At 44.6% G+C, this 18580-nt stretch overlaps 1 protein-coding gene across 1 annotated transcript in view; it reads right to left on the bottom strand.

The window, feature by feature from the left end:
• The window catches only part of LOC124622465 (torso-like protein), a 523109-nt gene that overhangs the window by 61651 nt on the left and 442878 nt on the right, over positions 1-18580 (bottom strand). Inside the window, exon 5 of the mRNA XM_047148169.1 lies at positions 4811-4906. Coding sequence (XP_047004125.1) covers positions 4811-4906 — 96 coding nt within the window. The remainder of the gene's footprint in view (positions 1-4810; positions 4907-18580) is intronic.

Here is an 18580-nt window from a genome sequence, read left to right as displayed (position 1 = left end):
CCTGATAACGAAGTACAATTGCTTGTGAAACGCTACACGATTCACGACAGACCCGTGTGGTCAGGTGGTTGACGAAGACACCGTACCGTGGCCAAATTTTAGTAACATTAAACCACGCAGTCGCGAACAATTAATATTTTACAAAGAACACATTTGAATAGACAACGGGTAATGGCAAAGGGCCAACGAACTCTAATATTAACCAACGTGGATGGTTACCAACGGACACCTACTAATGAAACAAAGAAGATTCACCAAGAGGCAAAAATTACCAAGGTTCGGAAAATAACAGAATGTACACACACGCAGTTGCAGGCACACAAACCTTCACACTGAACCGACGATTCACTTCCTACGTGAGATCGCTTCAACATATGCAATTCCTTTATGCTACGTTCTTCTTATAGACCAAAGTCTGCATTAGGAATCAGACTGAAAGTCTGCAGAAACGTTGCATTCCTTGCTGCGACCCAGTAAAACAATCTTTAAGACGAGACGCAAGACCAAAAGCTAAAAGCTCCCCTCTCGCTATGAGACAACGCGCCACGCGATTAAATCAACGCACCCTTCTTCGAAGAGAGATCGGCTGCAGACGCTCGGCGAGCTGGAACCAGACTGACCGTCTCACACACTCCAACGTCTCCCACGCGACCCCATGGCCAGGAACATAACACCGGTACCTTTCACACATGGGGACCAAACCTCTTTGCCTACCTGAAAACTACAAGGGTTGGGCGTTCTGTACGACTACCACTGAGCATCTGCAGCAGACTAAACCACCGTATAGCAAAATAAAACACATCAACATTCATTCACTCCCACATGCCAGAGAGTTTTGTATCACTGGAGAGCAAATAAAATGATAATGAAAGGGGACTATAGGACCCTTTCACTCCTTATTAGTATACCATAGGAGGCTTGGAAACAACACTAAAAAGCATCAACATTAATGCACTCTGGTGGCCGTGTTACCTCTCACGGATAATTGCAACATTAATCGTTACACGGCCACTAATGGTGTGTACGTGTTCGAAGTTACACTGACTCTGAGGATGTCCTCTGGCAACACTGACTCAAAGGAAGGCCTCGGCGCTTGTTCGTGACGTCACGTCAGCTAGGCACGGCAACGCCAGGTCTGTTGCAAGCATACTCATAATGTTGTGTCTCCCTCTCTGACATTGGAAAATGTGAAACTATTGGCGGTAGTTAACCAACACACATTGTTCTGATTTCTCCACTCAATTAATTGTGCAATTCATTAGACTTCTTAACAAATAGTGTACTCCTGAACTTAAATTTCCAGGTGTTTTAAGGATTGACATAAAAAAACAGCTTCATGGTCTAGCAGCAACAGAATTCGTGCATCTTTACCTTATTTGTAAATCTGAGGAAGTTACTGGGTTGCTTTTACAAGAAACTGTGAACATATTGGTGCTCTTCTTTAGGTATCTTGGTTGACTATGGGGTGAGGAGCACTGAATGTTAATGAAATATCTTGCGATTGTACACGTTCGGGGAGGGGATGGGGGCCAGAAGAAGAGGCAAAAGAGAGATACTCGTTTTAACAAATAAAATTTTTTTTTATAAAGTTTCTCCTTTCAGTTGCAAGAGGGGAGTATTTATCTTTTCTAATGTGCATGTTTAAAAAAGTTTAAGCTCAGCAGTATTTTCGATGTATGAAGCTATTTTGTTTCCTGTTTAGAATTCCTTTCGTTGAAAACGACTGTAATGTAATGATTGGCAACAGTTTGACATTTACACATGTAAATTAGTTCACATTTCCAGTGACGATGTCAAACGAAAATAAATAAAAGAAACGAGTTAATTGTAAGGGGGTTGGGGTAAGTTTCGATAACAAAATGGATCAAGTAAATATAGTTACTTGAATGTAAAATTTCCGAAGCTTGCAATGGGGCAAAGCATCTTCTCATATTGATCTACGTTTGTTTCGACAGGATTCAGTAACACAGAACTATGATCTTCATTTGTAGCTTTACAATAGTAAGAAAATCTTTCATCTAAATAAAACCACAGAATTCAAAACAATACCAAAAATTTTGTCCAAAAATAAGAGATTTATAGTGCTAAGCACGCCGAGGCGTTTCTACCTGCAACACACCTGGCGTTCGCCGTGCCTAGCTGACGTGACGTCACCAACAAGCGCCGAGGCCTTCCTTTGAGTCGGTGTTGCCTCTGGGGGCTTCACTGTCTTTGTCAGGCAGAGCAGTTCACTTGATACCGATCGCTCGCTCTTGTGAGAGCGTTATCAGATGAACCCAGGAGAGAAGTCCCATCGTGTTGTCGCACGGGGAAACGGCCCAATGACAGCGCGGATCGTCGTCTGAAGCTCTCTGCTGCGAGACTGCGCGTTGCGCCGTTGCTCAACAGCCGAAGCTCGCAAATCGCGGCCAGAACAGGCGGGCTCCGCGCGACCTTCTGGTTCCCCGACTCTGGGCGCTCACTCTGGTGAACGGCGCGCACACTCGGGCCCAACGCCGGCGGCGCCCCGCCCCTACCTCAGCTGTCCCACGTGTCGCGTGCCGGCCGGCGTCTGCTGCGTCACGCACCGCGCCCCAGCACTGCGCTCGATGCGTCGACCTCGCGTCTGCGACGCAAGGACGCCTGCCACCACACCTCACACCTGTGCCGACATCTCCCCAGTAATCTTCTTACTTACACGGTGTATAATTTCCCATCTTGCCCTCACACGACCAGTTCCTCACTGTGAGCTCACCAGGCAAAACACACTGCCAGGCAAAACAGTGAAGCATGGTCAGGTGTCAACGCAACTTCGTACACGAGAACGCCGTCGGCGGATATCTGTACGATTCGAGTTGCTCGACAGGTACAACGGCCACCAGAGTTCAACAGTGTAGTTACCAGACCTGTTAGGGCAGGGCTTCCCAACCTGTGGTCCGCGGACTCCTTTGGGGTCCGCCGGCTCTTTCTAGGGGGTCCGCGGCCACCTTTCACCAAATCGTGTAAAATAATGAGTAAAATTATCGAATAAAAATGTGAAAATCAAATTCATCACTTTTTTTTCGTGTGAAAAACATGTGTACTTTTACTTCAGGTCGTATCCCCAAGCAGCCTTTGCGGTTCCTAAGTGCGAACGTATACACAGTTTAGTGCCGGAGAATGCGGCTTCTCTGATCAACTGTGTAGCAACAATACGGGGGTCGTTTGTGCGCTGAAACTTTTAAGCATGCGCGGTGCGAGCTTTGTCCACCAATCACAGCGCTCGCTGGCACGTATGCAGCCCCAGGCATCATTAAATGTTAAACTTGCCTTGTCAGTGCACTACCTATTTCATAAGCCGATTTTTGACCAGTTTATTACTTCTAACATGGATCGGTGGCTGAAGTCAGGATCATTCAAGAAGGCTGCTGTTTCTCCATCGCCTTCACAAGGGAAGTTTCCAGTTGAAATGAATGAGGAGGGAGGACGACCAAAGGAAGACTTTACAAACATTTCAACATTTTTCTTTGGATTTCACGAAAAACCACACACACACACACACACACACACACACACACACACACACACAAACACAAACACACACACACGCAAACACAAACACACGCAAACACACACACACGCACGTCTGTTACGAAATATGCATGCTCCTTACACAACAGCAGCCAAATAGTGGAAGTGAACAGACCATAAGCGACAGCTTGTCAACAGCAAACAGTTTGGACGTGACGTTGATTGCTCTTGGAGGAAGAAAGCTCCATCGTGTGAAATTTCAATTAGCAAGTAATTTTAATCAGGCTATAGTGTGTTGAACAAAGGGAGTAAATCCACTAGTAAGTGTCTGGAAACAGTGGGAATTCAAATTGGATCGTTAATTTCAACTTGTTTTCATTCATCTCTAAACCAAAGGCTATTGAAACTACGTGGGGTGGGAGGGGGGGGGGGTCATTGGGAACATGGCACCTGCATTAAGAAGCTTTCAGTTCCCATGGGTTTCGCTCTGAAATTTGAAGTTATGAAGTTACTGAGCTCTTGACTGGCTAGAGGTCCGCCATGGATTTTCGACTGAAGAAGGGGTCCGCCAGCTGAAAAGGCAGGGAAGCCCTGTGTTAGGGTGTATAAGATGTGTGAAGAGCGTTAGACGTTCAGTGTTCACTGTTCAAGACACGGGTAGGCTGCGTAATCGGTTCTGACAGTTTCATCAGAGACTTCATTGTGGGCCTCCATTTGGCCGGCTGGTCGAATCGTGCAATATCCAGATTTGTGGGCATTCGGAAGTGACACAGGACCAGGAGCTACTGGGTTTCAACGTGTCCATGTCCACACAGCGAATGATGTTGTCCGATATGTTGCTGTACCAACACGGACTGTCCTACGTGTCTACGGGGGATGGTGCAAGGGACCATAAGGTTACGCATGCTCATCACCACGGTTCTGGTCGACCTCAGCTGTCCATTTTTTCATATGCTGAAACAATTTTTTAAATATTTTCTTCCAAAGATTTTTCTACGTAAAATAAAGTAAAATTAAATTTGGTTTTCCTTAATTATTTAGTAATTCATAAAGACCATCCTCAAAGTTTTAAATAACATGTGCTACCCTAAATTGAAATATACATCTTAAAACTAAATTTTTAGCACCATTATGCTGAAATATCGATATTATTTATTCCGTTATGATCGATATCGATGTTTAGTACTATAATATTCGATTATATCGAATATCGATATTTATCTCTCGAAGTCCCACGCCTACCGACAGGTGACTAACCAGCCACGGGAAGGCCCGTAGTTCCCACGCCACAGGACAGTGACAACAACAACAAAGCGCTCACCTGGTACAGGGAGTTCCCCGTGACGTAGGCGGCCACGTAATGGCTGCCGAAGCTCCGCACGAAGTTCACCACGGAGGCCGTGTCGCCCGGAACCACCTGCAAACAGACGTGCAGCACGCCGTGTAAACAAAACTGCGGGAGAGGGGGCAGCCGCAACTCCACCGCAATGCCCTTTTCTATAGAGCAACTATTTTTCATATTTCAAGTGCGCAAACAAAATCTATGGACATACAGGCCGCCACCTCTGTACGTGCCGTTTTCTCTGTGACGTCATTCAGCCAATGAGAAGCCGTCCGCTGCTTATAAAAGCGGAAGCCTCACCGGTCCACGACAGTCAGTTTTACCCCTTACGAAGATGATGGAGGTAGTCACCGAAAGCTTGAGATTTTATCCAAATTTGACGCGGCAGGTAAACCGAGAACTTTTTATGCAAGGACTCTGTCGCGAAAGACTTCGTAGTCACATATTTCTAGTAGTTTGAACTTCGCGATTGTGAGGAGTGTGCTGATATATAAAAAGCGGGATTCAGGAAGGGAAGACGGTGTATAGAACAGACATTTATCCTGAAGCAACTGACAGAACATAGGGCCTTAAAAAACAAAAAGACAGTAATAACCTTCGTGGACTTCACAAAGGCATATAACTCCATCGACAGACAGACTCTTATTAGGATCCTAAAGAACAGAGGACTTATGGAACTACACAAGAACTCATAAAAGAAATTCTGACAGACACAAAAGCAGGGATGAGAGTCAGGGGAGCACTGTCAGAAGAATCTGAGATCAAGACTGGTCTTAAACAGGGAGATGGATTGTGCTATATTGATGCTCAATATAGCACTGGACGAAGTGATCAGGCAGTGGAGAGCAATAAACGAGGAAATGGGAATACCAAAGACCCATGTGGGGGACAAAAAGGGAAAGAGGGCTCAAGTGGACTGCCTAGCCTTTGCAGACGACATAGCAATAGTAAGTGAGGCGGAGGAAGAAGCAAAGACACAACTCGACAACTTAAGTAAAGTAGCCAGAAAGTTGTGACTGAGAGTCGCCTGTAACAAGACAAAGACATTAAATACCACTGCAGACTGGGAAACACCGGAAGGCACTGTGGAAATGGTGGACAAATTTAAATACCTGGGAGAATTTATAACAGGAAGGAATAGGGCCAAGGAGGGAATAACAGAGGCACTGAAGATGAGGTCAGCCTTCTGTATGACGAGAGAGATATACAATAAAAAGGATATATCCACAGAGACAAAGATAAGCCACTACAAGGCAACGGTGAGGAATGCAGTATTATATGCTGTTGAGACGATGACACTAGGAAGAAATGGGTTAAAACAACTAGAGAAAGAAGAGACAAAAATACTGAGAAAAATACTGGGTCCCAAAAGAGGTGGAGAGAGGTGGATGCGAAGACCTAGTGAAGAATTGTACCGGAACATGAGAACAATATCTGGGGAAATCAGACTCAAAAGGGCAAGGTTTGCTGGACATGTAGTTAGGATGAGTATGGACAGAATGATGAGGAGAGTGTGGGAAACAACAGGGAGGACAAGAGGAAAGACAGGAACCACGTGGGTTGTTGAATTTCGGAAGGAATAGTTGGAATTGGGGATCGAGGTCAAAGGAAAGGAAAATTGGAGGAACAAATATACACCGCCCAATATGCCGGAGATAGACGACAAAGAAGAATACAGGAAAAGACAGGAACAGACAGGAGAAAAGGACACTGAAGATCTCAGAAGAAGAGGAGGAGAGAAGAAGAGAAAGAATGAAGAGGTTCTGGGAGAAGAAGAGGAAAATGCAGTCCACGAAGAGGCTACCTGTGGTCCGACAGAGGCCGTGACGCAAGAAGAAGAAGAAGAAGAAGAAGATATATAAAAACGGAAAACTTCTGGAATCAATCAGTTGATTAATTTCTTCGACGCTAGCACCTGGCCGACCTCCAGATGCAGGACTTATTTCAGACAAAGAATTTACGTGTTACTACTATAAAATTAAAATCTTACAGGCACATTGTGTGTCTCACTGGCTCAGTGTGTAACTGCCAGCCTACGAATCCAAAGCCCCGCGATTCCATCCCCGTCGCTCGTTGGATTATTGGGCAACTCTGTAGGTATACAGTATTAGGCTTGTGCTTATAGGCCCAGTTGATTCCACAGCATTAACTATATAGCCAGGTCTGCAGTACAAACTGAACTCTGTTCAAAATTATTTCATCAGCCAGCATATATTCCGAAAACATCGATCGTGCGAAACCCAGCTCGTCCTTTTCTCACTCAACATCTTGAAAGCCACGGATTAAATCGGTCAGGTAGATACATCATTTCTAGATTTCCGAAAAACATTTGACTCTGCACCACATCTAGGCTTATTATCAAAAGTAAGATCGTATGGAAGTAACACACGCAATTTGTGACTAAACTGAGGATTTCTTGGTAGAGAGGAGATGCAGCATGTTATTTTGCAACCAGAGTCATTGACAGATATAGGAGTGCTCACGAAAAGCGTAATGGCACCTTTGCAGTTCGTGTTGTACGTTAATGGGCTTGCAACTAACATTAATACTAACTTCAGATTTTTCGCAGATGGTGTAGTTACCTACAATGGCGTATTGCCTGAAAAAAGCTGCACAAAAATTCATTCAGTTCTCGATTAGATTTCAAAGTGGTGCCAAGTTTGGAAACGTGTTTTAAATGTTGGCAAATGTGAAATCGTGCTCTTGACAGTACGAAAGAAACCTATTATCCCTACGGCTACAGTATCAATGAAACACAACTAGAATCGGTCAGCTCGTATAAGTACCTGGATGTAACATTTTGTAGGGACGTGAAATGGAATGATCACACAGCCTCTTGTCGTGGGTAAAGCAAGCCGCAGACTTCGGTTTGTTGGCAGAACACTTGGCAAATGCAATGAGTCTACAAAGCAGATAACTTAAAAATCACTTGTGTGATCCATGCTAGAATATTCATCAAGTATGTGAGACCCGCTCCAAATAAAAACTTACGGGGGATAACGGATGTATACAGAGGAGGGCAGCACGAGTGGTCACAGGTTTGTATGGCTCATGGGATTGGAATGATCACATAGAAAACGTTGTGGAGAAGGACAACCAAAGACTCCATTTTATTGTCAGAATACTTACACGATTCGACAAATTTTCTAAAGAAACTGCCTAGTCTACAGATGTCCATCCTCTTCTGGAGAACTGTTACAGAGTATGGAAACCCTACCAGATAGGCTTGACGGAGGACATGGGAAAAGTTCAAAGAAGGGCAGCTTGTTTCGTACAATCGTGAAATAGGTTAGTCAGTGTGACGGATATGATAAGCAAACTAGTGTGGCAAACATTTAAGTAAAGCCTTTTTCGTTGCTGAAGGATTTTTCACATAACTTAAGTCGCCAACTTCCTCTACCAGATGCTAAAATGTTTTGCTAACATTCACCCACATAGCAAAGGATGGCGCCTGCAAAAACTAATTCAGAGCTAGCATAGAAAGATAAAGGTGTTCATTTTTTATGGATGTCTCCAGCCATCATCTACCAACTGAGCTGATAGCTGATGCTTGGAGACACAGTCTTCGAATAGATGCTGGCTACTGATGAATCGTGTATACGTGTGGAGTTAACCCTCTCGGCGTCAGTTAAGGCCTGAAGATGGAGCACTGAAGCACCGAAACTGGCAGCCACATAATAAATAACATCGAAAGTTCGTACAACGTGGCTGACAAAAACTGAAAAGGACATTGAAGAACTGGGAGTAACTGATCTCCAGAACAGATAGTCTACAAGACATACCTGAAGTCCGAGAATTTCAGGAAAGTCCCCGAAGGAAAGATACCCCCTGGATTGAAAAAAGGAAGGAGTTACATCGCCAGGGGATGCGACAGTACTGGGCATAGATCAAAGCCCAACAGCTGAACAAGCGTGGTCCAAAGTAGACCCGTTCAGTCCAAAGTAGGCCCATTCGAAACAAGAAGAAGAAGAAGAAGAAGAAGAAATAGCATCGTAAGGGACGGCTGTAGGTGTTCCATTTTATTACATAATTCTCAGAAGGGCTTGCCGGCAACGAAGGAGGTCAGCCGGCCTTGATTTGAAGAACCAGAAGTTAGAATATGTATACTGTCTCCTGTAGTGTGGGATCACCCTCAGAGTCTGTTTTTAACAACCTGAGTGCGGAAAGAGCAGAAATGTCATTATCGGCGAGGCCCAGAAGTACACCGTTACGAACATAATGTAAAAAGCAGAACTCCGAAATACACCGGCCCAACAGATAATATCAGCAAGTGGAGCGAGACCCCTGATTTAGGTCATCTTTGATGCCGTGGGATGCTGCCGAACCCAGGAACAACAAAAATCAAATGTTTAACACAATTTGTGATCAGCCAGGACTGGCTAACACCAATAATTTAAATTTGGAGAGAGAAACTCTATTGTCCTACCGAGGTCCCACCTCAATGACCACAGACGAAGCCGGAAAAAGAGCAGGAGACAATTTTGTTTCAGTTCCAAGTCTTTGGGAGAGTATTACCGGTTACCTGCCTGAAATAGGAGTCCGGGGAGGAGACCAGTTTCTTTTAAGGCATCTTTTTACTGGTTGGCACTTGGAATATCCATAGTTTAGCCAACCGTATGGCTTGACGAACAAACTAGGGGGTTCCCCTTTAGGAAGCAGTCGCCACAATACCACTTCTTCCCCGCTGGGGTTCTTCGTCGCCAGGAGCAGCCAGGTGCCTCTCCAAGCAAATGAGCGGGCGACTTAACGAAATTTACCGCCTGAGCTGTAATGCAGAAACTACTGATTTTGCCGGGACTTCAACCCACACCTGCAGATAAGATGGTGAGATCTAGCCACAACAGGAAGACGAGCTGTAGGGACAGTCAAATAATTTGTACAGACTGTCGATAACTTCGGGCCTCATTCCGAAAATTTAGCTGCAAATTTTACGATCAATACCCCTCCAACTCGGACCACATACGCAAATCTATACCCTTCTCTAGCACTATCTGTTTTTTAGTATAACACTAACATTTTGGCAATGGCGGTACGAGTTCGCTTTTATAATTGTTCTGAAAAGATATATATTTAGTACAATCAGACCCTACATATTTAAATCAGCTTTGCCAAGATACCAGGTGGTTATAATAAGACTGACAGTGCTGTGAGTGCTGCACAGCAGCGGGGTGTATACATCACAGGACACTGGAACATCACAGGTATCTTTATTAATTGGAGTGCTCGTGAAGTACGCGGAAAAAGTAATAGTTCCATTTTCTGCCATCAGGTACAAACATGGCAAAGTTCCCGAGTTCGAGTCTCGGTAGGGCACACAGTTTTAATCTGCCAGGAAGTTTCACACCTACGATGTTTCAGCGTCCTGCGATGTGTATAGCCCGTACTGCAGCTCTCGGAACTCCGTCAGTTTAAGGCCAGATTCTAAATCAAAACGGTCGAAAATGCGACTTTTATTGCATTTTTTCAAAGGTATATATGTCTAGAATGTTGAGACGAAAAGGTATTTTTTATCCATGCGTTACAAAAGTTTCTACAGTCCACTGTTCGAAGCAGCGTCATGGCCGCCGAGGGACGCTCTCAGTCGCAGACTGCCGGCTCAGGTAGAAAATTCGTCGTGTCGTGACGCACCTTCACAGAATGATTTATACTACAGTGAGCATGCCAACATATTCGCCGAAAAAGCTGACGAACAACCTGTGCTGGTTGCCAAACGCAGCATATCCAGTTCAGTTCAGCCAGATGGGTTTTTCTCGTCGGGAAGAACGGGCGGAGTGCTCTCCGGGAACAAATCGAGTTAGAGGAAGGGCTGATGTACCGTCCTATAATTGCAGACTAAACGTCAAAATTGGTCGAAACATAATTTTTAGTCCGCCATATTGGATTAGCCAATCTGAATTTTGAAAATCTAACTTCAGATTGGTGTTCAGCGGCATGAAAAATATACAATGACACGAAGTTTTTATATGAAAACTGAACTAATAATACATACAAAAGTTTTCCCTAAATTTTAAACAGGTTTTTTTTCCGAGAAACGATATTTTAAAATTGCGTGCAGCGTAAAATATAAACCCCTCAACCTAATAGCTTCTACCTTTAACGCCTGAAATGTTCACACTTTTCTTAGGAGCTTATACCTATAATATACGAAATTTGATAATATTAACTACTTTTTGTGAAGCCATAAAGAGCGAACGAAACCCCCAAAAATGGAACTCATAGTTGGAGTTAGCACCATATCGTTAAATTTAAGGTTATTTCATTGCGTTTAAGTATAAGCTCCCATAAATTAAATGTAGTATCGACTGATGTTACCCATTTTTTACTTCAGACAACTCCTGAGCGACTACACTGCACGCAGACTGCGTACTTCACAGTCGCAGGCCCTTGATCAAACCATAATTACGGACATCATGTTGTTTCTGTGTTGAAAATGTAAAATGAAGTTCAAAGCGCGATAAATGATAATCGCCAAACAGATAAACAGATCGTTTGTATGTTTTTGATAAAAAAAATCCGAATTTTGCCTATTTTTTTGCTCATTTTGTTCAGAACCTCACCTTGATTATAACCAACCGGCATTAGTTTAGATTTTTCTCATATGTTTTGTAGTGCACATTTCATGTGATAAGCAGCATCTTGTTTAATTTCGTAGGTGACGCATGCCTTATTCATTACTTTCTAGAGCAACTAAGAAATACGTGAGATGAACAGGGCCACTTTGCACACGTCTAGCCAGCACAGAACCTGAGACGCCACGTCAGGTCTGCTGACAGCGCTCAGGTCTGTCAGTACGAGGCGCCAGCAGAGACACCAGAGGAGTGCCTTCAGTCTGCGCTCAGAAGAAGAGCGACAAGCTTTGCGTGCAATTTCGAAATAAAAAGGGAATACAGAACAAGATGTTCTGGGTACATCCCTTCCTTGCTGATCGTGACATTAACTGCTTATTTGACACGCGTTATAATGATTTAAGAAATTACACTACTGGCCATTAAAACTGCTACACCAAGAAGAAATGCGGATGATAAACGGGTATTCATTGGACAAATATACTAGAACTGACATGTGATTACATTTTCACGCAATTTGGGTGCATAGATCCTGAGAAATCAGCACTCAGAACCACCACCTCTCGCCGTAATAGCGGCCTTGATACGCCTGCGCAATGAGTCAAACAGAACTTGGATGGCGTGTACACCTGCTCATGCAGCTTCAACACTATACCACAGTTGATCAAGAGTAGTGACTGGCGCATTGTGACGAGCCTGTTGGTCGGCCACCATTAACGAGACGTTTTCAACTCGTGAGAGATCTGGAAAATGTGCTAGCCAGGGCAGCAGTCGAACATTTTCTGTATCAAGAAAGGCCCGTACAGGACCTGCAACATGCAGTCGTGCATTATCCTGCTGAAATGTAGGGTTTCGCAGTGATCGAATGAAGGGTAGACCCACGGGTCATAACACATATGAAATGTAACGTCCACTGTTCAAAGTGCCGTCAATGCGAATAAGAGGTGACCGAGACGTGTAACCAATGGCACCCCGTACCATCACGCCGGGTGATACGCCAGTATGGCGATGACGAATCCACGCTTCCAATGTGCGTTCACCGCGAAGTCGCCAAACACGGATGCAACCATCATGATGCTGTAAACAGAACCTGGATTCATCCGAAAAAATGACGTTTTGCCATTCGTGCACCTAGGTTTCTTCGTTGAGTACACCATCGCAGGCGCTCCTGTCTGTGATGCAGCGCCAAGGGTAACCGCAGCCATGGTTTCGGAGTTGAAAGTCCATGCTACTTGAAACGACGTCGAACTGTTCGTGCAGATGGTTGTTGTTTTCAAAACGTCCCCATCTGTTGACTCAGGGATCGAGACGTGGCTGCACGACCCGTTACATCCATGCGGATAAGATGCCTGTCATCTCGACTGCTAGTGATATGAGACAGTTGGGATCCAGCACAGCGTTCCGTATTACCCTCCTGAACCCTCCTGAACCCACCGATTCCATATTCTGCCAACACTCATTGGATCTCGACCAACGCGAGCAGCAATGTCGCTATACTATAAACCGCAATCGCGATAGGCTACAATCCGAACTTCATCAAAGTCGGAAACGTGATGTTACGCATTTCTCCTCCTTACACGAGGCATCACAACAACGTTTCACCAGGCAACGCCGGTCAACTGCTGTTTGTGTATGAAACTTTCCTGATGTCAGCACGTTGTAGGTGTCGCCACCGGCCCCAACCTTGTGTTAATGTTCTGAAAAGCTAATCATTTGCATATCACAGCATCTTCTTCCTGTCGGTTAAATTTCGCGTCTTTACCACGTCATCTTTGTGGTGTAGCAATTTTAATGGCCAGTAGTGTACATTTTGAGGAGGTAGTGGAGATCTACCGAGATTAACTGACGAAAAAGATCGCCGTTTTGAGGAAAATAATCTCATTAGAGGAAAAGATTTTAGTGACCTGTGTAATCGGTAGCTAAATGTTAGTTGTCTGCAGTGACAGTTACAGTTTTACTTGTAACTGTGAAGCGAACATAGAAGTGCTTTTCAGTGTTTATTTGAAAATTGTGTTATTACAACCTGAAAGTTTCAGACAAGATATCGGAAACCTGTCTGCTTCGTTTACATATCTTTTTTTTTAATGTACGCCCGCGGTAGCTGAGTGGTCAGCGCGACAGAATGTCAATCCTAAGGGCCCGGGTTCGATTCCCGGCTGGTTCGAGGAATTTTCTCCGCCCAGGGACTGGGTGTTGCGCTGTCCTCATCATCATCCTATGATCCTCATCGACTGCAGGTCGCCGAAGTGGCGTCAAATTGAAAGACCGGCACCCGGCGAACGGCGGGCGCTAGCCATCGATTAAATAAAATTTCTTAAAATAATTCTAGCGTGTCTGTATGTGTCGTATTAGCATCGCTTGCTGCAGCAGGTGATGGAGCTGTGCTATTTCGGTCTGGAAGTAGGATTCGAGGAAAACTTACGTAGCCCGAACAGTAAACCTGCTTTGTCTCTGGCGTAAAGCTCTTGCCGTTGGAATGGAGCATCGGGAACAGGCTGTGAGGAAACTGAGCATCGATAACTTCAAAGATCTCCAGCAGAACCCCGCGCGTGTCTTAGAGAGCCTATATAGAGGGAGAGAGTGCCCAATGGTGATAGCGTCGCTGACTGGCTAAGAGCCGAGGACGCCATGTTTTTACCAAACTGACGCTGACTCGGTACGAGTTCAAAATGGCTCTGAGCACTATGGGACTCAACATCTGTCGTCATCAGTCCCCTAGAACTTAGAACTACTTAAACCTAACTAAGCTAAGGACATCACACACATCCATGCCCGAGGCAGGATTCGAACCGTAGCGGCCACGCGGTTCCAGACTGTGGCGCCTAGAACCGCACGGCCACAATGACCGGCTTGGTGCGAGTATAAGTAAATACTGTGTCTGATTCTGTACCATTGGTTCTCTTCAACGCTTCGAGCGCCAATTCCATTGTACAATTATGTACAGGTTGTAATACGGTAATACTGAAGGACTTTTGCATGTTCTCTGTCGGTTCTATTTACGTAAATTACCTTACAGTCACTCTGTTGATTGTATCTATGACGATACTTTTAGAACTTCACAGCAATTTTAGAGGCAAAATTTTTATTTAAAGTGATTTACTGAGCGTCACTCATAATATGAATTACAAAATGATCAAGGGCAGTCAAGAGAGAAGTGCCTGGTTGCTCCGCTGTTGGGTGTAAAAACTGAAGTGAAGATGCTCGTTTTCCCAAGAAATGAGTGAAACTGTTAGAAAGCTCGTTTGGTTTCTTTGTGTATCGAACAACCAATTTTGTTTCTATATGATTATAATGCCTACAAAACGAAATTAAAAAATTACAGAACAACCTTTTAACTGATACATCCCCTCCACGACAGTAAAGGTATATGATCACCGCAGCACTACCAACATGACGTTGTAGCACAGCGGTAGAGTCCTAACCTTGCAATCTGGCTTTATTTTCTAGACTTCTAAAGGTTCTAGAGTGACAATTCATGCTACACGACGTGTTTTAGCATGTATACGGAACCCCAAGTCTACGTACTTCCTCCTGGCGACTCGCACTTGGCTCTCTAGTCTTGGCTACTCACATTCCTGTAAATTATAATTATCGTGTGGGTATTCAGTTACGTATTTTGAATTACTTTCTGCTGTTTCAGTGGAGTACCTAAGTACTGATATTTTTTTCCGATTTTTTGTGGTATAAGAGTTCCTAAAAGTGTGTACAGAATGACACGTTTTGCCAGTATAAGAAAATGTTATAAGATCGACACACACTTAAAATGCATTATGTGGGGACGGAAAGAGACAAGAGTTTACCAATTTCAGCGATGAATATCCGCACGGAAAAATCTGAAGTAGCATCGTGTACTCTGGGATACATTAAATGAAACTTCTTTTTCTCATTAATCAGTTGTCAGTGTTTATATAGCATCATAAAATACAGCTGTTGAAATTCGCCTGTCATACACACTGTTCTCGATACTTCCATTTGCTCACATATTTATTAGGCCTATATAAACATAGACGAATGGCATTTGTTTTAATCACGTACCGAGTATTAAGCTAGAAGATCTGCTTTGGTCTCGTGTGTCAAACACATGCCTTAATTTGCTCGTGAAGTGGCTAGCTTAGTGCTTGCGTCGCTACCTAATTGCACGTCCCGCGCGCGATCTGGTAGGAACATGGCGGCTACGGGCAGACTGGCCACTCTCTCCATATATAGGCTCTCTAGTGCGTCTCTGTTGGCAACGTACCCTCCAAACCTACCTTGACCAATTCACCGCTTGGTGCAACCAGTGGTTCCTCCGTATCCATCCCTCCAAGATCCAGGCGATCATCATAGGCCGCACCACCCGCTCCTTCAGTATCCATGATTTCTACCTCGCCATTTATGGCCGTCCTATCCACCTCACTCCTACCCTCAAATACCTTGGCCTCACACTCGACCGCCACCTCACCTGGACTCCCCATCTCCTTACCATCCAAAACAAAGCTCACAAGCGACTCCGCCTTCTGAAACTCCTGTCCAGCCGGATGTGAGGTCTGCATCCTTCCACCATCCTTCACACCTAAAAATCCTTGATCCGCCCCATCCTCTGTTATGCCAGCGTAGCTTCGATTTCCGCCCCTCCCCGGTTCTAAAAAGCCCTCCAAATCTTTGAACGCCATGCGCTCCGCCTCGCCTTCCGCATCCGCCTTCAGTCCCCCACGCGCATCCTCTACGACCTGATCTCCTTCCCCCACCTTCTCCTTTTCCTTGAACACATTGTAATGACACACTCCGACGCAGAGACATACAATACCTGAAAGGCTGCGCCAAAGATTAAATTGAGAGGCATGTAGATTATAATATTTGTAATGTTCACATTGGATTCTCTTTTGTTTCATACTCCAAGAAGGAGCTAAGAGACACTTTCGATTGTTGCCTTGTGGAGCATGGACCTAATTTTTGGTGTGTGCGGAAAGGCAGCCATCTTGTTAGTAATTATGGTTTGTGCGACGAGCAGAGGAAGTCTTATTGTCTTGTGAATAAAAAAATAGTGAAAAGTATCGAAGTGTTACGAAAATTATTTAAAGCGACGTAGCATTGTATTCCTTGGTTTCCACCGTCTTCGTGAAGGGAACCGATGCCGACTCATGATGGTACACACAGTCAACAAAGAGAAGAACATCGATGGCGACTAATGAATTAATATTGTGGCAGAAGGACTAATTCTACGTCTAAGGTGAGAACTCTGATTAAATCAACAATGATGTAGAATTCAAAATGTAATTAATCGGAATGGTAAATTATATTACAGGCATATTTCACACAGCACTGTATTTGTCCGCATTCAAGCCGGTCAATACAATCCGTAAAAGAAGCCTTTCAAAAATTCTAAAGTTACAGTTCCATATCCATAATTTTTCCTCATTCAAAAAAAAAAAAAAAAAAAAAAAAAGAAAACCAAAAAATTAAAATGTTTTTTATTTATTTCGCCACAACATCCGCACACTATACAGGGTGAGTCACCTAACGTTACCGCTGGATATATTTCGTAAACCACATCAAATACTGACGAACCGTTTCCACAGTCCGAACGTGAGGAGAGGGGCTAGTGTAATTGATTAATACAAACCATACAAAAATGCACGGATGTATGGTTTTTAACACAAACCTACGTTTTTTTTAAATGGATCCACGTTAGTTTTCCTAGCACATCTGAACATATAAACAAATACGTAATCAGTGCCGTTTGTTGCATTGTAAAATGTTAATTACATCCGGAGATGTTGTGACCTGAAGTTGAAGCATGAAACCTCCGACGTTCAGTTGCGTGTTGTAACCAACACCGTCCACGGTCGGCGAGCAGCATGTATATGATGACGACCGTGTTTACGAGTGTGGCTGTAGTGCACTGTTGTGGTTTGGTCTAGCTGTCGCAGTGTCCGCATGTAGTGCTTGCTGCTATTGTTATTCTGCATTCGTCTCCGCACGCAGACCAATTGTAGTACACCGTGTTACCAGACGTCTATGATAGTGTAGTGTTGTAGGAACTGTGACCATGGTGTATTCGAACTCTGAAAAGGCGGAGATGATACTCATCTATGGCGAGTGTCGACGAAATGCAGCTGAAGCCTGCAGGGTGTATGCAGAACGGTACCCGCACAGAGAGCATCCAACGTGCCGCACATTGCAAAACATCTACCGACAACTGTATGCAACAGGTATGGTCGTAGCACGCAAACGGGTCCGTAACAGGCCCGTCACAGGAGAAGCGGGTGCAGTTGGTGTGTTAGCTGCTGTTGCCATGAACCCACACATGAGTACACGGGACATTGCGAGAGCCGGTGGACTGAGTCAAAGTAGTGTCATGCGCATACTGCATCGTCACCGCTTTCACCCGTTTCATGTGTCGCTACATCAGCAATTACATGGTGATGACTTTAATCATCGAGTGCAATGCTGCCACTGGGCATTAACAGAGAATGCGTTGCAGTTCTACCTGTTTATCGATGAAGCGGGTTTCACAAACAACGGGGCAGTGAATCTACGGAACATGCATTACTGGTCCGTGGACAATCCTCGCTGGCTCAGACAGGTAGAGCGACAGCGACCGTGGACTGTAAATGTATGGTGCGGAATCATTGGCGACCACCTCATTGGTCCTCACTTCATTGCAGGGGCCCAAACAGCTGCAACATACATCGCGTTTCTACAGAATGATCTGCCAACGTTGCTCGAAAATGTCCCACTGGAAACGCGTCGACGTATGTGGTATCAGCATGATGGTGCACCTGCACATTCCGCAATTAACACTAGGCTGACCCTTGACAGGATGTTCGACGGGCGTTTCATAGGACGTGGAGGACGCATAAATTGGCCACCCCGTTCTCTTGATCTTACACCTCTGGACTTCTTTCTGTGGGGTACGTTAAAGGAAAATGTGTGCCGTGATGTGCCTACAACCCCAGAGGATATGAAACAACGTATTGTGGCAGCCTGCGGCGACATTACACCAGATGTACTGCGGCGTGTACGACATTAATTACGCCAGAGATTGCAATTGTGTGCATCAAATGATGGCCACCACATTGAACATCTATTGGCCTGACATGTCGGGACACACTCTATTCCACTCCGTAATTGAAAACGGAAACCACGTGTGTACGCGTACCTCACCCCTCATGGTAATGTATATGTGCGTCAGTGAAAAAGA

The sequence above is a fragment of the Schistocerca americana genome, chromosome 7, assembly GCF_021461395.2.
Source record: "Schistocerca americana isolate TAMUIC-IGC-003095 chromosome 7, iqSchAmer2.1, whole genome shotgun sequence".
NCBI lineage: Eukaryota > Metazoa > Arthropoda > Insecta > Orthoptera > Acrididae > Schistocerca > Schistocerca americana.
The sequence above is the reverse complement of the archived record's forward strand: the minus strand, read 5'-3'. Positions and strand labels throughout refer to the sequence as shown.